Source organism: Sparus aurata, chromosome 9, assembly GCF_900880675.1.
Source record: "Sparus aurata chromosome 9, fSpaAur1.1, whole genome shotgun sequence".
In the NCBI taxonomy this organism is placed as follows: Eukaryota; Metazoa; Chordata; class Actinopteri; order Spariformes; family Sparidae; genus Sparus; species Sparus aurata.
Window position 1 is genome coordinate 14,394,262 of NC_044195.1, and position 23,549 is coordinate 14,417,810.

General features: G+C 41.6%; 2 protein-coding genes across 2 annotated transcripts; one reads left to right on the forward strand and one right to left on the reverse strand.

Annotated features, from left to right (window-relative positions):
- The first annotated feature begins 524 nt into the window (after positions 1-524).
- slc9a2 (solute carrier family 9 member 2) lies at positions 525-13,914 on the forward strand. The gene is made up of 13 exons (XM_030428759.1): positions 525-1,020; positions 1,117-1,331; positions 1,415-1,663; positions 4,660-4,910; positions 5,000-5,217; positions 5,555-5,754; positions 6,006-6,095; positions 6,174-6,244; positions 8,418-8,585; positions 8,712-8,817; positions 11,484-11,600; positions 12,112-12,199; positions 12,926-13,914. Exons 1-13 carry the CDS (start codon positions 756-758, stop codon positions 13,330-13,332), a joined length of 2,445 nt encoding a protein of 814 aa, XP_030284619.1. The 5' UTR covers positions 525-755; the 3' UTR covers positions 13,333-13,914.
- A 156-nt stretch (positions 13,915-14,070) lies between these two features.
- mfsd9 (major facilitator superfamily domain containing 9) lies at positions 14,071-20,739 on the reverse strand. Its single transcript, XM_030428760.1, has 6 exons — positions 20,411-20,739; positions 19,086-19,173; positions 17,991-18,034; positions 16,808-16,937; positions 15,878-16,087; positions 14,071-15,792 (listed from the first exon to the last, which is right to left on the reverse strand). The coding sequence occupies exons 1-6, from the start codon at positions 20,495-20,497 to the stop codon at positions 14,918-14,920; spliced, it is 1,434 nt and encodes a 477-aa protein (XP_030284620.1). The 5' UTR covers positions 20,498-20,739; the 3' UTR covers positions 14,071-14,917.
- Between the last annotated feature and the right edge of the window lie 2,810 nt (positions 20,740-23,549).

Genomic DNA, 23,549 nt, shown 5'->3' on the forward strand with positions numbered 1-23,549 from the left:
TTCAAATATAGTTGATTATTGCTATTTCATCTTCGTATATTGTTTGAATCACAGACGTCCAGTGATGCTGTGAACACCTGTGCTGGCAGAATTATGGTATTTGTATATTTTTCTTATCTATTTTTGTTTTGTTCAATGTATCATATTGAATTTAAGAGGTAAGCTGGTTTTTGATTGGACATTTAAAGGAAGGAGCCTGTCTGTATGAGCCAGATACCTGAAAAATGTTTTAACTCCTCACATTTCAGTCTAGACCCATGAACCTTTGCGGTGTGTAATTCATAACCCACTTCAGATAAAACAAAGAAACTGTTTGGACTGCCAGTGCATGAAAGTTGAAACTAGTGTCGCTCGGGAAACTGGTGTCACCGAAACTTGAAGAGTGGCCCCTGAATGGGCCGCGGACTCAGCTCCACGCCCCACCCTCCCCTTATCGGCTCCAGGTGAGAGCCAATCGGAGCGGCGCGCGGGGCCGCACCCTGCCTGTATCGGAACTCGTGGACGCGCCGCAGGTGAACCACAGGTGTGTCGTCCCGCAGTTTGAAGGAGGGCCAGCGGGAACGCACGACTGTGAGCTGTGAAGAGACTCCAATTAAGCTCAACAGAAGAAGATGGAGGAGTGAGAACATGCGAGAACTTTAACATTTGACGAAACTGAGTTTGACTTTCCTCTTCGGCGCCTCAAGGTTGGATAGAGTGATTGACAATCACGCCAGATTGGATTACAGTGTGGGGGGTTGTGGTTTTTGTGCGAGATGGATTTACACTTTTTTAGACGAGCAGGAGGTTTACTCCTTGTTTTCACGTTGCTAAGTCTTCTGCATGGCTCCAGAGGTGAGGTCCCAACCAGACCAATCTCCGCGGTCACGATTTTGCCCCCGGTTAAGCCCGATGACGGCCCCCAGGCTTTCCCAAACGCGGACAAGGCGAATTTACCAGTGTTTACAATGGATTACCCAAGAATACAGATCCCGTTCGAAATCACTCTTTGGGTGCTGCTGGCTTCATTTGCAAAGATTGGTGAGTAACAGTAACATGTGCCCCTGACGCCAACAGCAGGTGTGGGTGCAGGTGAGGGCTTCTTTCCTCTTTCTCAACTAAGCTCTCCTCCCTCAGGTTTCCATGTGTACCACAAGATCACCATCTGGGTGCCAGAGTCGTGCCTTCTCATCAGCATCGGTCTGATTGTGGGTGGCATCATGTTCTCTGTCCATGAGGAGCCCCCTGCTGTGCTCTCCAGCAATGTCTTCTTCCTCTACATGCTGCCCCCCATCGTCCTGGACTCGGGCTACTTCATGCCCACCAGGCCTTTCTTTGAGAACATCGGCACGGTCAGTTTTCCTCAACAGGATGCACCTTCTCTCGGTCTCTATGTTAAGGCATTCATTTGACACTTCCCTGTCTGTGTGTGCAGGTGTTGTGGTTTGCAGTGGTGGGGACTCTGTGGAACAGCATCGGCATTGGCATGTCTCTGTTTGCCATATGCCAGATTGAGGCGTTTGGTGTGCAGGACATCAACCTGCAGGAGAACCTGCTGTTTGCCACCATCATCTCGGCTGTGGACCCTGTGGCCGTGCTGAGCGTGTTCGAGGACGTGTCCGTGAACGAGCAGCTCTACATCGTGGTGTTTGGGGAATGCCTCTTCAATGATGCCGTCACTGTGGTGAGTAGCCTGAGATGGAGACTGTAAAAGTGTGTTTGATGCTGTGCAGGTTTGTGGGATTTGTAGGCATCAGTTGGTCTCAAACTAGAGCTGAGGCTTGCTGCAACATGTTGTCCCGCTTCGGATGCCTCAGGGCTGCTGTTTGGTATGAAAACACGCAGAGCAAGGAGCGAGGTGCCATCACAAGTGGAATCGTTTGGGACAATGGGGTGTATTTCAGCAAACAAATACCCCTTTTGTTCAGTTTAGTTGAGCACAAAATAAGGATACACACACATTAAATGAATAAGACTGTAATCACAGTGCAGAATGAGGAAAAAACCCTTACTCAGCGTCCTCCTTCTAGTCAAACAAATAGAAGTATATAAAATAGGGCGGGGTGATATGGGCTTAAATTAGTATCAAAATATTTTTAGCCTATATCGTGATACAGGATAGGTATCTCACAATATTTTTACAGTTTTGTTCAGTGGCTCTCGTACCAGGATAACATTATAAAATCAGTTTATTGCCCAGCACCACTTTAACTCATCAGAAACAAAACAAAACAACAATAAATAAAGTAAACGATGTATACATAAAACCCACAAGCAAATATAAACAGTAGTAAAAAGAATACAAACAAAACAAACAAACCTAGAGTAAATGGATACATACAACTAACAGACAGATTTGAAAGTATAGTTAAAGAAACCTTAAACCTAAATGTTGTCAAGGATAACGATTTCAATGAAATATTTAAATAAATTCCATTATTGTTGGTCTTTGAAACGACACTGAGTTTGAGAAAATGTTATGTTATGTTACACAGACCTGAGGGCTCTGCACATCAGAATCACACATAACTTAATGGAGACTCTTCTAACCCCACGCACCAGTCAAGGCCCAGTTTGGTCCCTTTTAATTTCAAGACTGCTATTATATGAAATAGAAGATCGAGTTTCATGTGTTCGAAGCTTTTCTATTCTCTCTGTAAAGGCACAGCTCAGGTTTCTCCAGATACTGAACTATTTTGTTCACTCTCTTCTGGGTTGGTTTGCATGTATAAGAAACATAATGAGTGGGAGGCAACGGTGGCGACCGGGCAAGATGGCCAACGAGAGATGTGACTCTAAACTGGAAGTGAGGGAATGCTTTTAAAAGGCCTGTAAAACAGATGTGTACTCAGACCTGAGCGCTATACCTCTTGAGAGCTTGTTTACTTGGATGTCACCAAACCAGTTTGTGAGGTCACTGTTGCGTTCGGCTGTATGGGAGGAGTTAACACACACACACGATTGTTTGAAATTTGAACAATTTAAGCTCTACTCAAGTTTCTCCCCCTCGCCCTCTTTTTTTATTGTGCTTAAACACACCTTCCTACTTAACCCCCCTACCTACATTTACCTGTCCTTCCCTTTAGTGTGGCAAGCCTTTTGTTTAGTACACAGTAGCAGAGCTGAAAAGTGCAGACAAACATTGACTCAGGAGACCAGGTAAGCTCAGGCGTGGTCTGTACAGAGAGCCTCGTGTTGCAGAATTCATCAAACAAGATATAATATTTGCCAGAAGTGCAAGTGCCTCTGATGAGCACTGCATTCACTAGTTAGCTGAGTAACAGAGTACAAGTTATCCTCTGTATCGTCGATATGCAAATTTCAAACAGGGAACTGATGTCGTGTTACTCTACATGCAGATCTGCTTTTAATAGATCTTATTATTTTTTTTAAATGGACCAATCAGTTCCTGGTTCCTTGTTTCTGATCTTTCACATGCTTGTTTATCAAAGTGTTTGACTGGCTTTCAGGTTCTGTGTTGATCTCATAAAGAACAAATCCAAAAAAGACCAAAACCAGCAATGGATTTATCCCACTAACCGGTGTCGCCCGTGGAACCAGCAGCTGACATAGTGCATCCTGCTGTGCCGTAGAGTTTCAGTGATGATTAGTGACTTCAGTGAGACACAGTGCGCATTGGATGCATTTGATTGAATCCCACATACTGTTCACCACCCCTCTGCTGTGTATGTTCATTCAGTCCCACAATCTCTGTCTGAAATTTGTCCTCAAAACTAAAACTACATTGCCAATAAATATTTTAGGAGTGTACATATGTCATTTTGGATTTTTGTTGTTCAAGTCCACCGCAAAAGGTGAAATAGAGAACTGTTATCAAAGTTTTTGATTGTTCATTATAGTTGATTGAAATGTTATGTTATTCATAAATGTAGTACTTGTTGGGTCGAAATAAAGAACATAACAGAAAATGGAAATACTCAAGTGATGTAGTTAAGAATTGTACTTAAGTGCAGTACTTTAGTAAACTGTACTTGGCTTTATTCACTGGTTCTTAGATTTTTTAATTGGTTTTGGTTTCAAAAATTGGTTAGTGGTCATCTTGATTAATAATGATATATATGATCAATATCGGTATCTAGCCTGAAAAATACATATCAGTCAATCCCTTAAATGTATTAAGGACTTCTATTTAACGCTGCTCCTGGGAAACTTGCGTAGTAACCATTTGCGAGTAAACATTAAAACCCTTTCCTTATTCCAAATAACAAATATCACAACTTTAATCTGTGACTGAGCGATTGTCTCTGAGAACCATTAAAGTTCCACATACTCTCCATCTGAAAGCTTCTTCCTTTCTCTGACACCTGTAATGGATTTTCTCAGACATAGAGCAGATTTTAAGAAAAACAAAAGTAAGATTGAAGGAAAACCTTGCCATTGTTCATTGTCAGAGTCAAAGGCAGAACAAAAGGTTGCTCTGGTAAGAGCTCCCTTTTCAGTGAGTCACTCGGTGTGCTTGTTGAAATGAGATTATCAAATTGCAAACAGTGCCGAGTAAATACTTCAATAAATCACTGTTATCTGCAACTGTGTCATTAGAGGCCGCAGCCCCTGACACCACCCATGACCTCTCACACTGGTGTGAATGTGCACGTGCATGCGTACAAAGCTGCACTGTGTGTGTCTGCGTGTGTGTTAACTTGCCTGCATTGTTTTTAGGTGCTGTACAACATGTTCAACTTTGTGGCGGAGATGCCGGTAGTGGAGCCGGTGGATGTGTTCCTGGGGGTGGCGAGGTTCTTCGTGGTCGGGCTCGGTGGGATGGGTTTCGGCGTCCTGTTCGGCTTCGTGGCTGCCTTCACCACGAGGTTCACCTCCAGGGTCCGGGAAATCGAGCCACTCTTCATATTCATGTACAGCTACCTGGCTTATCTGGTGGCCGAGCTCTTCGCCATCTCGTCCATCATGGCGTGAGTCGATGTTTAAATTTTTTCCAGGTAAAGTTTCAACGCTGAAAGAATACATCAGGAAGACGGCTGCTCTTTATGTCTTTCTGCAGCATCGTGACCTGCGCCCTCACCATGAAGTACTACGTGGAGGAAAATGTTTCCCAGCGTTCCTGCACAACCATCCGCCACGTGGTCAAGATGCTCGGCTCCATCTCCGAGACCCTCATCTTCTTCTTCCTGGGGGTGGTCACCATAACAACAGAGCACGAGTGGAACTGGGGCTACATCCTGTTCACACTGCTGTTTGCTTTTATATGGAGAGGTCTGGGTAAGGAGAGGGCAGAGGGGTGTCTGGGCAGAGGTGGAGGTCAGGTTTTGTTTGAGTCGGCTTCTGTTGGTTTTGTAGAAGGGTTAAAGGTGCTCTGTGGAGTTTTTGACCACTAGTACCATTTTGTTTTTGTTTTTTTACAACAAAAGTACATGTATATGCAGGTTTTCAAACATGAATAAACCAGGCAGTAATTTGGCATCATAAAACAAAAACACTGAGCTGAAACATGCTCCAAAGCATGTAACTGAAATCATCTGTGGGTTCATGACTACAAGCAAATGTGGCTTTAAACTCAGCTAAAGCACAATGACATTTATCTACCCTTCCTTTCCAGGTGTCTTGGTGCTGACACAGATCATTAACCCTTTCCGCACCATCCCATTCAACATGAAAGATCAGTTTGGTCTGGCCTACGGCGGCCTGCGAGGCGCAATTTCTTTCGCCCTGGTCTTCACTCTTCCTGATAACATCGGCCGCAAGCAGCTCTTCGTCACTGCCACCATTGCCATCATCCTCTTCACTGTCTTCCTTCAGGTAAGAGAGTGCCCGCGTGGTTACACTCAACACATCGTACACAGTTGTTTGGTGTGAATCCTTTGGCATTCAAGCTCATATTATTGTGATTTACAGTCTTAATTAGTGTTTTTGAAGTTTCAGGGAAAGTGGGGAAGTCTATAAGAGAGAAACAGACAAGTTGAATCTATCTATATGGATGATGCTCTTTCTTGTCAGGTTATTATTTCTGTTTCTGCGGAATTTCTGATCTCTGCCTCAACTGTCCACAGGGCATCAGCATTCGACCTTTGATTGAATACATCAACGTCCGCAGAACAAACCGCAATCTTGACACCATTAACGTCGAGGTTCACTGCAGGGTAAGCAGCAGATTGAAATTGTTGTAAATCCGGCTGACAGTGTGGTACATTTCTAAACTGGTCTCCCTTTGCTCTCAGCTCATGGAGCACACCATCGCTGGCATAGAGGACCTCTGTGGACAGTGGAGCCACTTCTACTGGAAGGACAAGTAAGAGTCCGCTTATCAAACAAAAAGATTTTACATCACACTCCTGTAAAGTCACCATCTGCAAAATGTACACATTACATTTAAAAGTAGTCCCTGGTTCATGTAGTTGAGTTTAAGGAGGAAGAATCTGCAGTGAAACTGGAGGATTGATGCCAGTTTTAGTTTACCTGCTCTCAGTTTTCCTCTTTGTAGTTTTGTTTGACAATGCCATTGTTCGCTCTGGGACTGTGTGGGAATGTTGACAGCCAGTCAGAGACTGGAGTCGTGTTCAGCTTCCGGCACCAGCAGTTTGCTTCATTCCTCTTAGCCTCGTATGTCAATGTACGTACTTGCATTACATTAATGTGTTATGTTACACATTTTGTCTTTTGACACACCTGCTGCAGCTAACATCTGAAAACAACAACAACGCTGCGATTAGTTTACTTCTAAATCTAAAGATTTCTTCACCTAATTTGTGAAAGACCCAAGTTAGGTGCATTTTGTTAATGTGCACCATAGCTGTTTAAATATGGACTATATTTATCACAGGGCCATATTTTATTCTTGGATACCAGATACGTCTTATTTTTGTCGGGTATGTGGTCCAAATATGACCTCATTCCATTTCTAAAAATATCCAAACTTGATATTTTTCAAGAAAACAAATTGTAGTTGCAGTATATACATTATGTCTACAGTATCTGGGATGATGTGAACTCGAGATTCCAGTGGTTTGAAAATGATCAAGTTCTGGCAGTTTTGTTTTCTCTGAACATGAAAACTGTGACTGTCATGATCATATTACCATGGATATCGTCATATTTAGTTCATATCTTGGTATATTTAGCCAATAATATTCTTGGGGCTTTGCGCTGTGTAAATGGATTGATGCTGTAGTCTTAGGAAGACTGGTCTCTGAGTGAGAATGTATTCATTTTGACCTTAAGTCAACGTAGAAAGTACCTACTGTGACATACTCTTTTGGTCTGAGTCAAATTTATGTTGGCACAATACAGTTATTATAAACCTACGATATGTCATAAGCCTAGTGATATATGATAGTCAATAGTCAGTGTTTACTTAAAATTAAGTCTTGTCAAGGGACCTATCTGTCTGTTATATCATTTACATTTGATATATTCTGGCAAGCATCAATGGTACTTTTATAGAATCACATTTTTAAAGCAGCTTCCTCAATAATCCAAAACACATTGTATAGAATATGATGTTGAATGCACAATTATGTTGTTAAAAAAACATAAAAAGAAAAGTAGCCTTCACGCAGTCTGCATCATATTGTCCATACTCATGTCCGATATTAACACTTGAGCAGATCAAATCCAAACATACAAAGCTTAAATATTGTACATATTTATTTATGTATGTGTTTTGGTTTCTTTTGAGGGCTGTCTCGTCACGATTTTTTTCCCCCTCCAGTGTTCCTTCTCTTTCCTCATGCATTTGTTGACACATTCCTCATGTTTGTCTTGTCAGACGAGTTCCTAAGGTCTCACGATGCAGATTTTTAACACGTCGAAACAAGCTGTGAGCTCGACTGTACAGAGACACAGAGCCGTTAGAAATTGTTAAGACAGTGACATGATTGTTTTGGCTTTGTGTTCAGGTACACTGCATATTTGTAATCCACAAAACATTTCTGGAGCTTCACAGTAAAACAGCGTTGCTGCATTGTCCCTAAGCAACTGAAGTAGCTGGGGAACTTACATAATCCAAGTCTCCCGATGCCAAGGGATCCCAATTTGAATTGAAAAGACGTTGGAAGTAGATTTTGATGCAGAAGCTACAATGGAGTATAGTGTGTATGAATCACCAGAAATGTTTTGTGGACTACAAAACGTCAACTGTCTTTCTATCAGCATGAGGGTGTAGAGATGGTGACTGAATTTTTAATTATGGGGTGATCTTTTCCTCTCTATCCCATCAACAAGAATTGTTTGCGTAGCCAAAGCCTGATATAGTTAACTCTGTTGTTGTCCAAACTATTAAAAACGCATCAATGAGCCCTGCTGCTGCACTGGCTGACATGTTCTTTGTTATGAACACGCTGTCGGTTTTAATCTTTTTCAGAGCGTTTGTTGACAATTAGATATTTTTCTTCCTGCACTGTACATGGCTGGATATTTTGCACACGCACTGATTCTTGTAATCCCATTACTTCCCTCCACGTCAGATTTATGAAGTTCAACAATCGAATCCTGCGGAGGATCCTGATCCGAGACAACCGGGCAGAGTCGAGCATCGTGGCGCTGTACAAGAAGCTGGAGCTGCAGAACGCCATGGAGATCCTGGACACAGTGACCGGAGACATCAGCGCCGCTCCGTCCATCGTCTCTCTCTAGTACGAAACCTCCATCTCTGTCTCTGTGTTTCCCTGTCACGCCGTCTCCTTGGCGTCCATTTCAGATCGACGCAGTAGAGGAAATAAGGTGTTTTCTCTTAATATCTATTTTTATCTGTCTTTTAGTGAGGAAAAGAAAAGCGCTGCTAAACCCAAGAAGAAGTTCAAGGCTGCTGACCTGAAGAACATGCACGACATCCTGTCCAAGAACATGTATAAGATCAGGCAACGGGTGAGATATACACCAGTCTGTCAGGAGAACAGCTGCGTGCACATTCATCTTCTTTTTATCAGGCAGTTGTTGATGGTAAGCACTTATATTCAGCTTCCATGTTGGTACAGTATTAAGGTATTCGTACTTGACCTGACTCCATTTTATATCTACTTTATACTTCTGCTTCACCACATGTCAGGGGGAAACTATTTTTTCTTGACTCCATTACATCTTCTACTCCATACCTCAAACAGGTTGAAGTAGTAGAAGTAGTAGTAGTTACTATTCAGATTATTATTTTTCATTAAAATACACATTCTAAACTTATTAGATACAGTACATTGACATTTATAAGACCAGCGGGTTCCCTTTGGGCCCACTGTCAGATTTCCCCTCTATACTGAGCACATGGTTTCATTTCAGATGTTTAAGTCTTAAAGAGGACAAAGTATCCAATATTTCACAAACTTAGAAAGAATTAGAGAAAAAAATCTAAATAGTTACCACAAACTTCATTCATCTCTCATCAATCATCCAGCCACTCATCAGATTTATCAGTAGTACTTTATATTCAGGTCCTTTTAATACACAACAAGGCTCTTATAGTCCGTATAACATGCAAATTTTATAACATGCATATTACAAGTGTTAGATTGTAAGCCTGGTAGCTGCAAAAAGCATTGGTAACTGTTAAAGCGCATAATAAAGCCTTTTATTAATGTTCTTAAGCTGTTTATAAAAGATTAACACGTTTCTTCTTAAGTGCTTATGAACAGATGACACGTCGCACTTTCCTGAACATCCTTTTAACAAACAACTGTTCAGCAAACAAAACTGGACGGTGATCAAGGAGATGGCAGTGAAAATTCAATGGTGTTGCTCAGCAGACCACACACCTTCCTCCGGCAGGTTCTGTAGGTGGGAACCTCGTCTCCCTGTTGTTCTTTGTCGCTAGACAAAGACTGTTTCAAGTTACTCATGTAAGCGATGATTTTGATCATGGATATTCCAATGATCCATTTTTTTTTCTCAACCCCCAATGAATCCTATATTGACCCATCTCCAATTACCCATAAATCTTGTGAGCCTTTCGAGGGGGCACAAATCCTACAGTAAGAACCCCTGGACTAAACTATATATAAAAAAGTTAAAACTATCTCCACCTTGACTGCTAAAGCATTGCTGTAAATCCTGCCCACACACTGATGCATCAGTATTAACAATCTAATAATGTCAAACACAAAATCATCACAGGCAATTTCTGCAGATACTTTAAGTACATTTTAATGATAATGTTTACTTAAATACAAGTAATTTCATACTTTTACACTTAATAGTGTATTTATTGTTGTGCTGTTACCTTTTACTAAAGTAATGAGGCAGTTACCACTCCAGAATAAATGGACAACATGATAAAATACAGGCAGAATCATTCAGTCCAGCTGCTTCCAGTACATACAGTGGTGTGAAATCTGAACTCTTTGTTTGTCTTGAACGGATGAAAAACATTTGACCAAGCTGAAAGTTTTCCAACTACTTAAATGAAGCCACATGCTTCTCTTTTAGTAGTTTTGATTTCCCCTTTGTCTTTTGATATTTAAAGGCAGCAGCGGCTGGAAAAGATGAGCGCACAGCATCAAATTATATTATCATGTGAGCTGAGACATATTTGTCTGTAATCGGCTGGAAGTTGAACAGTTGCCATTTTCATCCCTGTTTTCTCTTTAACAAGAAACTGGACGGATTCTTTTCTGTGTTGCCCTGCTCAAACACAACGATGTGATGACTGCAAGCACACTGAAACCGGGAGCTGTTTTGCATGGCCACAGACTGCGGTCGGCAGTACTTTTCCATAAGTGACATGACATCACCCTTTTAGAAGGCGCACGGAGACGCTTTGATGTTCAGAGAAATAGGGAGCATGTGCTTCTGTTCTTGAGTAGACAAATTGTCTGATTATCTTGAAAGTCCCTCTCTTCAGGTCTCTCACCCGTCTTCTCTTCACATGCAAACAGTTCTGTCTCTGTCGCCTTCTGTCTGGTGTTATGTTGTTTTCCTGACATCCTGACCACGTCATTCGGGAAAATGGCTACATATTCCCTCTTGAAACTCATATCACATTAGAGTTGTTTAATTTCATCAGTGTTTATTCGTGTTCTAATTTATTTATATCAGGCGGGAATGCAATTTTCACACTGAACAAACGAGTATTAAATTAGCTCCTACTCTCTGATTCTGTTGACCTCTTCTGAAATAGAGAAGAACATTTTTGTTTTCACAATGACAACCTTTACAGCATTTGAAAGGCGGTAATGTTTGCTCACACTAATAGCTGCAGGGCAGACAGAACCATGTTGACAATGATGGGCGCTCGCTCTGTGTGGAGGAAGTTAGTGTGGCGACTCCAAATACAGACACACAGACCCTTTACAGCTCAGACAGGTGTGGCCGGTTTTGGTTGAGTAATCTGAGCTTTAAAGAATGCCGTCTCCCCTCAAAGCATCTTAACGGCCTGTTTTGTGTCTGCCTTTGTCAGCGGATGTTGGCGACCTAAAGGTTGTAGCATTGTGACCACACGTGGGCTGGCTTTATTACAGACGGGAAACGTCCGAAATAGTGGAGCCTGCTGTGTCATGTTGTGTGTTAAATGTGGTATCTTTTATAATTTTTATTTAAAAATCCAGACAGTGGCATTCACAGGCAAGCATGCCCTTCCCAATGACAGCCAAACAAAGGAGATACTGATCAGACGTCACGCCAGCATCCGTCGAAGCCTCCGACCCGGCAGCTTCCAGACAACGGTAAGCAGGAATACCTGAAGTATTGTTCATCTTTTTCTACACCGAGTATGCTCTCAGCCTTTTTGATTTAAAAGTGCACTATGGAGTTTTGGGAAATACATTTTAATCAGAAGTGAAAGATCTTCATTGACGTTTTACAAACAAACTACCCTTAGCAAACCCTTAACAAACTAAATAAACTAATTCTCTTAGTTTTCATGACTAAATTAACTGAATAAACAAACTAAGTAGTAATGGGGGAAAAAAAAAATATTACTTAGTGTGCATTATTACCTCATTAATATTGCAAACATTAAAATTCTGAGTTTAAATTTCTTCTTCAAAATTACATAGTGTTCCTTTCAAAGAAAGCACATGAGAGCAGGATTGGCTCTCATTAGCAGAAGGTTGATTAACTCATAACTACACTGAGATGAGAGAAACCAAATCAAACACAAGTTTCACTTTCCTTATCCCGTCCCTTGTTCATCATTCTTCCTTTTCTCTGTCATTGTGCCCACGTCATTCTCAGGTGGTGCCCAAATCCCATAAGTATTTCTCTCTTCCTGCTGGGAAAAGTCTGGATTCTAAGTTTCCTCCCGGGAGGCTGAGCTACACAGGTGAGACTCTTAAACCACTGTTAACCCCTCAACATCTAATGTCCCCATTTGATTTCACTTTAATCTGGCAAAAGACAAGTTTTCTGCTTCACCTGGATACCACATCTCCATTCAAGACTAAATGAATGAATAAATGTACATTTGATCCTCTGTTGTTGGTAGTTCTCTGAGGAGAACAGAAAGCAATCCGTTTTTGTCTACGCGATAGTGACAGTGATAGTTTGTCAGTTATAATACCACTTAGATTAACCACTAGATTAAGCTTTTGATTGTTACGCGCAGGCCTTTTTCAGCAAATGAAACTTGCTCAGGTGTTAATTTCTGGAAAATAAACCTGCAGCGTTTAACTTTTGTCTCCCCCTTGTGGCAGTTTCTCTGCCATATACTCCACATTAGTTGCTGTAGCACCTCCCCTCTCCAAAAATGTAGCTACAGGTGAGCCGGTGGAAGGTGTCTCCACGGACACCTCATTTAAAAACTCTGGCAAAATACAGAGAGATTCATCTGTACCGAATTTGAATGTAAAGGACTTTTGCATGTGAAGGTTCTGTACTCCTGCTTTAAGACTGGACTTGATAGCAACAAGGTCTAAAAATGGTTAAATTCTGTACTCACCCAAGACCTTTCCACTGTTTTTTACACACAGTTATATTAAATATAATGTGTTGTGCTGTCATGATAAAAATAACTCAATCATTTCTTTATAATTTTCTTCACCTGTCATAGATGATCAGGAAACAATGTCTGAGGTGGCGTACCCCTCCAGTCGCTCTCGGTTTCAGCAGCCGGCCCGCTCCTCCTCCAGAGCCATGATGCCTCTGCGCAGGTTGGACACCCTACAAGAGGCGCCCTCTGTTGACACGCTCAATGAAAACACAGGCCGGACGGAACGTGGAATGTCCAGAACAAAGTCCTCCTCCAGTGACTCCCGCGTTCCTGCTCCTCGCCGTCACCTCCCCCCCTCCATTGACAATGAAGGCAGCTCAGTGGATAATTTAAGAAATGGGCAACATGAAGTGGAGGAGGAGGAGCAGCCTTCGTCTCCACCTCCAGCCTGGGTCGCTGAACCCAGAGACAACGCAGCACAAAACCCTCTGCTCAGACGGCCTCAGTGGAACCCTAAGAAGATGTAAAAGAGTCCCTGGGCTCTCAGAGAGCAGCTGGACTACCACAGACTGAGTCTCGGGATCTCAAGCAGCTCCAGGGACTTTACATACAACTGGAGGTCCTTTCATTTCTTGTAAGAGTTGAACCACCTTCCAAATGAGCCAAACTGGACACTAATACATTGAAGTCAGATGTCGGAGAGCTCAGTGCACTAAAAGTGAAGAAACTGAACCGTCAGTCTGAAAGACTTTGTAGTTATTTCAACCACATTCACATCAATGTGATTTTTAAATACGTTTCATCTTCCCCCATGAGCTGTTAAATGTTCAGATGGTGTAATTTAAGCTATTTTATTTTGAATTATTTCTTAATCTTTAGATGTATATATGATACTTTTTTGTATTTAATTGCCTATTGTGTGTGTGACAGTCGTGTGATTGATGATAAGGTTTTGTGTATTTGCCATATTAGTTTAACATGAGGATTTATTGCTGTGCAGTACAAATACTCTCGAAGCATTTTATATGTCTGTTACGCTGACGGACCTCATGAGTCCGGGCCCAGTTCGTTTCCTTTTATTGTAATAAATGTTTTGTTGAAAGCTGTTATCAAGCACTCTCAATTATACCTCTGATCCAATGTAGGTTTATAAATGAGCCGCTGAAGGCACCGCCGTAGATGAATGTGAAGATAAGAGGTGGATGCATCGTCCAGACTGCTGTGTTGATTTCAGTGTTTCATATACAATGTAAAACACCACAGACTCGCATACAAAACGTTGTTTATTCCTTGTGACTTTTTGGCATTTACAAACATACCATTTTTACTTCTTAATATTTAATGTTTTGACAACAGTGGTACTCAGTATACAGTTAAAACCGTCAAATCTCAAAATCTTCATTAAAACACCTCCTAAGTTAAATCTCACAAACCTCCAACTGTAAAATTCAAGAATCAGAAACCAGAGCAAACAGTTGCTCATAAGCCACCATAGGACTTCTAATGCAGTGCATCAGCAGAAACAACTGACTGAGGTAAAGTTTGTTAAACTATCATTATTATTATTATTATTACCTATAACAGTGTGAACTACCATGTGACAGTCAGGCTTTCCCCATATCAAATACAGTTTCAGCTAATTTCTGGATGTCTGAAGTGTTGCTGCCTTTAAAAGGAAGATCTCTGTCTCATCATCAGCAGGCAGACAGTAACACCAGGGACTTTGGAGACTGTAGTGGTTAGAAAATTAGATTAGAAATAAATGTGCACTGTTTCCAATCAAGCTGTCCCAAGCAGTATCTGCCAGAACAAGGTCCATATGTTTCCTGTCTGTTCAAACCTCCTTGTATTAAACTTCTCGGCCCTGACTTCACCTCAACGCTTTGCTTGAGTTTTAAAGCCGCTCTTCCTGAGTGAAGGACTGCAGTGCTGGTGTTGACGAGCCATTCTGACCCTGTGATGCATCTACAGACTTGAGTGGCAGAGGCCTTTGAGCAGGAAACATCGTACCCACTACGAGTCTGCTGTTTATCTTCACAGCTGGCCTACAAATAAGAGCACTTCTCTGTGTGGTACATTTGCATTCCTTTTCATAATTTTAAATTCATTCAGTTACTCAGAATGTACGAGCTTGGCTCTTTTTCTCATCCCTCTCCCGTCCCATTTGGGGATCCTGATGAGCAGTAAACCTACAGCTGCAAGAGCGAGGACCACTCCCAGACTGGGGGGGCCACAGGGGCTGAACTCTTGGGCCAGACCAGAGAGGAGAGGGGCCAGGATTCGGCCAACGGCTGTGACTGACTGCCCGGCTCCGATCAGAGTCCCACTGGCTTGGACGCCCCCTCTCTGCAGCTCCAGGTCTGTGATGCATGTCCGTCCAATAGAGGTGGAAATGGCCAAGAAGCTGGAGGTGAATAACACCTGCCACACACTGGGTGCAGCAGCGTACAGAAAAATTAACGAGCAGGTCAGAACTGTGGAGTGGAGCAGCAGAGCAGCCATGTTGTTCCCATACAGCTGGGTGACCGGCCCCACCAGGAACCCAGCCAGGGCCCCCAGTGTGCTACCGTAGCTGATCAGATAACCCGTCACCTTTGGTTTAAGTGAAAAACGCTCCTCCATAGCCAGAGAGAAGTTACTGTAATAAAGCATGATAGATATGGCCATCAGAAGTCGCACCAGGAACAAATCCCACATGTCAGAGGAGGCCACCATGCGGATCCTGGTGCCCACTGAGGACAGCTGTCTCCAGACAGGCTGGAGCAGAGACACCTCCATCCACCTGAGACCACCTCGGTGGTTCCCTGGAGCTCTGGATCCTGGGTCAGTCTCTGCTATCGACTCTGGGCAGTGACTATTTTCATGAGAGCCATTCTGAACTGATTTACTGTAGTTGTTATCATGACAACCTTTACGTGCTTTGTTGCTGGAGTTTGTTCCATTACGATGAACATGTGCCTCGCTCCATGGTAGCATCCATACCAGTCCTGGAATAATGACCACATAGTGTTAGATAAATGTTTCAAATACAGGCTCTATTAAATCAGTTACTTCTGTCCGCTCTCTACCCACCTGCATTAAGAAGGAAGATGGCTGCACAGGTAAAGGACGAGGTATAAAAGCCACCCTCATGCTCCGTGAGGTAGCCCCCCACCACAGGACCCAGGATGAAGCCGACACTGGAGGCTGCATTGAAGTATCCCATCACCAGAGGGCGCTCTGACTCAGACACCAGGTCAGACAGCAGGGCTCTGCAGATGGACAGCGAGTGCTTGAACAGCCCTGAGACAGGAAACAGTCAATTTACAGTGAGATTAAGAAACTGGTGGACCTTTAAGATAAAGGTGGTGGTCATTCTTGATCATGATTATAGCTTTGCAACTTGTGGAAAAAGGCTGAATAAATACGCACATGGGAGAAGTTCTCCTTTTAATTTACTTACATTTACTGTATATTACAACCCAAACCTATGTTTCCCTAAACTTAACAAGTACTTTTGTTGTCTAAACCTAACCAAACAGTGAAGAAAACTGCAGAGAAACAGAAAAGAATAGGTTAACTTCGATTCACACTGGCACCTCTTAGCCCCAGATTTAGTTGATTTTCTGGGGATATCCCCACAAAGTCTGGGCTAACCCTGCTCTGGAGCCAGCAAGGCCTAGACTAAAGTCGAGCTAAGTGCAGTTTGAAAAGCACTCAATCACGAGATATCAGACACAGCAACCGATGAATATTTGGAAATATTGTGAAATTACAGATCAATTGACTTCAGCGTGTTTTCCATAGCAGACTGCTCTGATTGTTACTAATAACAGTAACGATGATACCATTCCTTTCGAAAGTCCCAGTAAGACATGACAGAGTGACAGTGGTGCCAAAACTGAAACTGAAGCAAATAAATAAAATTCATTGATGATTCATTTCAATATTCACACCTGTTCTTTTCCTCCGGCAACATGTCAAAATGTCTTCTGTGAAAAGGACCTTTGGTCTGGGACTTACCCACAGGTATCCGTGCGAGGACGAACAAAGCGATGCTGGTGGACATCCCGAGCAGGCCGTAGCCCAGAGCGCTTAGCAGCAGACACGTCAGCAGAGAGTACCGCCGTCCCACCACATCACTCCAGCTGCCCTGCCAATCACACACAGAAAATGACGCAATAGCACAAACAGAAATCAAACCGCTCTGCAAAACATGTGGACGCGTGAAGTTCAGGTCTAAATTTTGGTTCCTAGTCACTGATCTCAGAACCAAAAGTCACTGTTTTGGATTAATGACAAATCCAAACAAATGGAAATAAACAGAGAAAAGTACTACGTGTATAGAGCAACTAAATGCAAGCAGAAATGATAAAACTCTGGGTTCCCTCTTAACCCAGGAGCCTTGGTCATTATACAAGCTTTTATTCAATTCTCACCGTGTTTCTCTCTCTCTTTCTCACACACGCGTGCGCGTGCGCGCGCACACACACACACACACACACACACACACACACACACACACACACACACACACACACACACACACACACACACACTGATGAAATAATGAAATAAGGACCAATTGAGTTTGCTGTGTTCTGGACGTAGCTTGGTGGGATTTTCATAGAGACCCAGCTGTTCACGTATCCCTACGTTTATCAGGATTCAGCCGGTCTGCACGCAGAAACCAACAGATGACTCCTTATCTGTTTAATTTGTCGCATGACCCCTGAGAATTAAACCAATTTCAGGAGCCGGGGGTGGCAGGAAAGAGACGTGGTAAGCTGAGAATGTTGTGTTAAATGTTATGCTTATTGTAGAGTACTGTGCACGCGCATTTCTGAACAGTTTAGACATCAGGTTTTGTTTTTACAGTGTACCACTCAAAGGTTAGTTCATTGATAAAATATCTCAGAGCCCACAGAGGGCGTTCAAAATATCTGTGTAAAAAGAGTGATATCTGCGTATAACTAGTTGTCACTTGTATGTGTGAATGTGTGCAGACTGAACGTATTGTGCGACCACAGCCGACCTTAAACAGACAGTGTTTATTGTTTTCATGAAATACCAGAGATGACATGGAATGCAGCCATCCTGGCCACTAACTGTGAGCATGCCTTGTCAAGCAGGGGTGGCTGAATAGAAGTTAGAGACAAAGACAGATGTCCAGGATTTTTAAGAGGGAAACAAAGTCAGTACTTACAACTATTGTGCTTGAGAAGAGCTGTAAGATCCCATATGTAGACCCTGGAACCGTTTCAAAATTTTAAAACGGAGCACAGAAGAGACACAGGGCATATGTTCAAATCCATCATCATGCTAAGATCATACTGACAAAAAGTATTAGAATATTTCACCAAGGCTGCACAATATTGAAAAAAACTGCCATTGCAATAACTTAAACTGATACTGGGATGGAAACAGACACAGGAATTTTCTATCTATCTATCTATCTATCTATCTATCTATCTATCTATCTATCTATAAAGAACTGAGTTAGTTAGCATTGCTTGTTTACTGTGCATGCACACATTGCGATGTCAAGATCTGATGCTTTTTTACTAATACTATATATTAGTAAAAAAGTATTAATATTAATATTTATTATTATTGTTTTAAATTGTTGCTCTCTATATTTTTTTCTACCCCCCTTGCTGCTGCAATATAAATTTCTTGGCTTTGGGACAAATAAAGGATTATCTTATCTTAACAATGGTGAAACAGTACTTAGGCTCAACATCATCCAAGTGATGTGATAAATGGAAAAAATAAAAATAACAACACAGAACAATGGGACATTAATGCATATTACACGAACAAAGTACACAGTAGTTGAAACTCAATCTTGGGACCAAGGCTGCGTTTTGTACCATTGATTAAGCTTTCCATCACTTTCCAACTAATGCACCGATCATTCATTTTTCTACAATGACATAGAGGTGTACAAAATGAGATTAAATTGAAATGAATTATTTAACCGGGAGAAATGACCTGTGTTGTAAACTTCAACAAAAACAAATAAGTGATCACAATTGTCGATCAGTAAATAAAATATGTAATATCATGGAGTTAATTATGACAATGTGTGGGTATTTGTTGTTACAAACTATTTGTTACTTCAGAAAACTAACATGCCTCTCTGTCTGTGTAGACTCCAGCAAGCCGACAATAACTTGATTGGACATGTGATGAGACTTGTCAGCTTGCTACCTAATTGAACATACACCCTAATGATCCTGGAGTACATCTACTGCGATGCAACTTAAATAGATTACTTTGTGCAATGGACATTACTTACCTACAATCCCAGCCACAGTGGGACTCGCTCCGAGAGCTTTCACATGATGGCTCAGCAGTGGGATGATCATGCTCACCCCAAACAAGTCCTGACAAAAAAACAAACAAGTGAAGGAGAGAGACTGAGCCCAACAGAAGGTTTCCAGCTGTTAACACTATCAGGATTCTATCACAACAGAACCTCTGAACAGGATGAAACACATAAATCAAACGTGTGATGTGAAGCCAGTGTTCAGTATACAACACAGAGCGTTTAGAGAGTTCAGAGGCCGTTGCAACAGTTGAAGAATGTCACTGTTTATCCTGTTTGTCTGCATTGCTGGGATCAGAGCTGATCTTGCCAAGCCCTTGATTGAAGTCACACAGCTCTTCATACAGTGTTCTTACCACTAATTGCTTAACTTTCAGGGGCAGTACTGTCCCCAGCAGTTTCTCTCTACTCTGCTGTGCTCGCTGTGCCAACAATGTGAGTTGCCTGGTCACCTTTAATTAGATAATCACTTAGCCAGCAATGCAGGCCTACCATAAAGTTAGTTTTACTGAAGCATGACTGCAGGTCAGCTCATACAAACGGCATCGGTGTTACTTGTTGTCTACATCCTCACAATTACATTGGCTTGCTTGTATGTGATATTGTCTCTACCATGAGGTTTCACTGAGTCCTTCCAGTCCAGTGAGTATCCCAGTCCAGTCGGCAACATGTTTTACTGACAGTGATGGCCTGAAGAGGTGACACTCAACACAATCAGAGGTGTCAAAGCAACCTGCCATGTTCTATAACATGTCCCTTATCTACTAGCTACACTAGATACACTGGATTTCAAAATTACCTACACACCAAGTGTAAATGTGTGCATGGGTAACATTGATTAGTTTTTATTTTTTCAGTGGCTGGACAGTATTTGCGGTCCAAAGTCCAAAACTTAAAATGAAAACAATTTACATAATGCCACAATGAGTCTGTGCTACTTGTGCTGAGATCACTGACCTTCACTTCAAAACATATTAAACTGTCACTAATTTCTACAATCAAAACATTTATAGCAGCCTTCAATAGCTATGACAGATAGAGAATGTGCGTCAGAGCTAGCTACATTTAACTCGTTTTAAACCAAACAGAAGAATGTACATTTCATTTACATTCTTAAGTCGCCTGCTAACACCCTAAGAATACCCTCGCCATTTATTTGTGCACAGTTTGAACACGAAGCACATTTCTTGTCTCTGATTTATGAAATGTAGGTCTTACATCATGTTAAGTTGTCAAAACATGTCCCCACCCAGCCTGCTGAAAGCAGCACCGTCAGGTCTTAGTTAGCTACTCACCATGAAGCCCACTACATAGATACATTTTATAATGCTCGTCCGTCCTCTTGGTTTCTGAATTAAAGTGCTACATTTCTGGTTGTTCATCCTCCCGCTGTGACAGCACGGCTGTAGGCAAAGCGGAAGCGCTCATTCGCTCTACTGTAAACCATCCAAACAGAAAACACGTCCAGGCAGAGCTGTCGCACGCAGGGGGTGGAGGTACACCGCTCGGTGCAACCGTCCGCTCAAATGTGGCATGTCTCGGAGCAGATGTTTTTGAAGGATTAGGTTAAAGGTCAAGTCCACAGACGAAGCTGACTGTTTGAGTCATGGTTGGTTTCTTATGTGTAGAACTGCCGTGTTGTCTGGTCTGACTCTCCCCGCCGCTGCGCTCACAGATGGTATCGTCCGATGACGTCACATAACTGAATCGAGGAAATCCTTATTCATAAACACATAACCCCTTCTGTTTTTTAGTTACTTTGTCTTTAAAATACATCGACATTGTATAATTTATTTACTATTTATTTTTGCTTTGTTTTCTTCTGTTTTGTTTGTATCTATTCGACTTTTGTCTTTCAATAAATTCCTCATACATATCTGTACATGTAATGTTTACAAAGTTATATCAACAGGCTGATATTTTGTATACATCTGCTCTTGTTCTATTGTTCCAAATACCAATGCACTTGGCTCCCTCCCATGATTTAGATTGATACAATCATAAACACATTTTTGAAATAAAAATGAAACAAAACAATAAAACAATAAATACACAAAAAACAGTTTAAACACATAATTCACATGAGCCGCTCATAACATAATTTATAGTTCATATTGTTTGTTTCTTAAAGGAGTCATCACCCGGAAATCGCAATTTCTCTCGTTAAATCATGCATATTGGTGTTGGACCTCTGTTGAAACTTGCCTGAAAAGCTGGAGTTTGAAAGTGGCTTATTTTTTTCGCTTTGGCTCTTTTTCCGTACAGGAATAGCGCACAGTAGTGCGCGTTCCTAAAGCACGAGATTTTGACTCTGCTCCTGTGGTGACGTTACCACAGGAGGCTACTTGCATAAGCATCGGCTCACAGCCGTCCTCAGCCAGACTTTCTGACTGAGCACGCCAAATCTGCCTATTTCTCTGTCATTTTCACGCCATACATCGTGACCGCCAGCAGTAAAACTCAGGTCTTACATGTAAAACACGAGTGTGAAAAGTAAGAAGGAAAAAAAAAGAATTTACCATTCAGAGACATCCTGCTGTAAACGTGTCTCTCCACCGTCTCTGCCTCTTCACTCTCCCGTTCGGTTTCCGACTCTGGCTCGTACATAAATGCCTGAATTCCGTAAGGTTCGTCATTTAGTGTGTGCGCCATGACAGGGGGCTGTTTATGTTTTGGAGTCTGTGTGCATGCAGGCTAGCCCCCACAACACCGGACCGGTTAAAACCTCGCGCATAATCTCGCGTGAGAAAGTCGCGGTATGAAAAAGTGTCAGAACAAGCTCTATGTTTGATTTTTTTTTTTTCTAATAAGTTTTAAGAATTGATCCAAAGCGATCCAAGAGGGACTGGATATGTAAAAAACTAGGTGATGACTCCTTTAAGGAAATACGGTTAACAATAATTATCAGGTCTCCCTATGTTGTTTTCAGCATTAACACTTAAACTGAGATTTTTTTTTATTGATTTACACCACCTGCTGGACAAACCGAGACATCAGGGATGATTTTACAGTAACTTAATTAAAAATTAACAATTACAGTGTTGACAAAGACTATGTATTTGTGTTTACAGCAAAATAATAATAAGCCTATACTGTAAACACATATAGGCTTACAGTAAAACACATGGGCAATTGCAGAGCCTTACACTTATTTGTACAGCATTTTAAGAGTTCAATAACTACAATCAGTAACACATATCCTGTGTGTGTTTTTAAAAAGTACAGTATTTGAGTATTTACTGGATTATGAAATGCCCATCACAAGGATCCAATAATACATTACTATTATTTTATAAATATATGATCTTTAAAATATACAGAGTCTGTTGGTAAGTTCACTTCTGAAATTATACCTGAAGGTCTGTCTGGGTCACACTTACAACTTGGACCTTCCCAGTTGAGTGGAAGAGTTAGTATGAAAAGTGTGTCACTGCTAAATTTAAGAGTTAAAGCAACCTCTTAGTTGGAATGACTCAAAACTGGGCAGATACTCAATTTATTAGTGCACTTTAACAGTTATTCAATAATTTATGCATTACCCAAAGCATCTTTTTCTGCATTATCATGTCTAAAAACAACAGCTTTCATTTTGGTGCATATCGGGCAATATACAGTATATGCTGCTATGTATATCTAAGGTATGCCAATAATATTGGCCAACTGATAATCAGCCAGGTTCCATAATATATATAAAACAAATCCTAAACATAAAGACTAAGTTAAAATAATCACCATACACCTTTTTATCTTCAAGAGTGGTTAGTTACTGATCTAACAGTTTATCAGCAGTGTTCTATTTACCACCTTGCATGGTGCTGCAAAATGAAACCTTTGGCTGTGGGCTGATGGAGTGTATGAGGAAGTACAGTAAGTATATTTTGTCTCACAGACATATTTGCCACACTTTAGTATCATCATGTTACATGCAGATATAAGGTGTTCGCACACCCTTGTATCTCAATTTGTCAGCCCAAAAATCGAATTAAATTAAAATGATGAGAGCTAACCGTCAACTACATTTTGTCTTTCACACACAAGCTGCTGGCACACACACACGCACACGCACACACACACACACACACACACACACACTACAGATCAGTAGAGGTCTTCTGGCTGAGGGTGGCCTGGGTCACATCAGTGTGTAAATTTGCTCGTGTCTACATGTAGGTTCACTGCTAAATGTTCCCTGTAGATGCTAACAAAGCAGAGGTTCCTCTCAACTCACACTGAGTGTGACTAACCATAAAGTCAGATTTTGAACCAGTTTGTTTTTGGTGATTAGGAAATTGTATTGAATAAAGGCAAACTAATGAACTTCATCCACTTTGAGTAACAAATATGCTCCTTATGTGGCATTAACTGGTCACATTGCCATAAAAGCTTGTGCTGTCAAAGACAATTACGTCATGTAATTCTTTTTCTTTTTTTTAA

What these genes read in the sequence shown, in the direction of transcription:
- mfsd9 (XM_030428760.1), bottom strand. Translation starts at nt 20,497, where the DNA reads ATGAACAACCAGAAATGTAGCACTTTAATTCAGAAACCAAGAGGACGG. An exon ending in TCTTCTCAAGCACAATAGTT is followed by an intron (nt 16,938 to 17,990) that starts GTAAGTACTGAC and finishes TGTGATTGGCAG; the next exon opens with GGCAGCTGGAGTGATGTGGT. An exon ending in CATCTTCCTTCTTAATGCAG is followed by an intron (nt 15,793 to 15,877) that starts GTGGGTAGAGAG and finishes TCATTATTCCAG; the next exon opens with GACTGGTATGGATGCTACCA.
- slc9a2 (XM_030428759.1), top strand. Translation starts at nt 756, where the DNA reads ATGGATTTACACTTTTTTAGACGAGCAGGAGGTTTACTCCTTGTTTTC. An exon ending in CACTTCTACTGGAAGGACAA is followed by an intron (nt 6,245 to 8,417) that starts GTAAGAGTCCGC and finishes CCTCCACGTCAG; the next exon opens with ATTTATGAAGTTCAACAATC. An exon ending in TGTATAAGATCAGGCAACGG is followed by an intron (nt 8,818 to 11,483) that starts GTGAGATATACA and finishes TTAAAAATCCAG; the next exon opens with ACAGTGGCATTCACAGGCAA.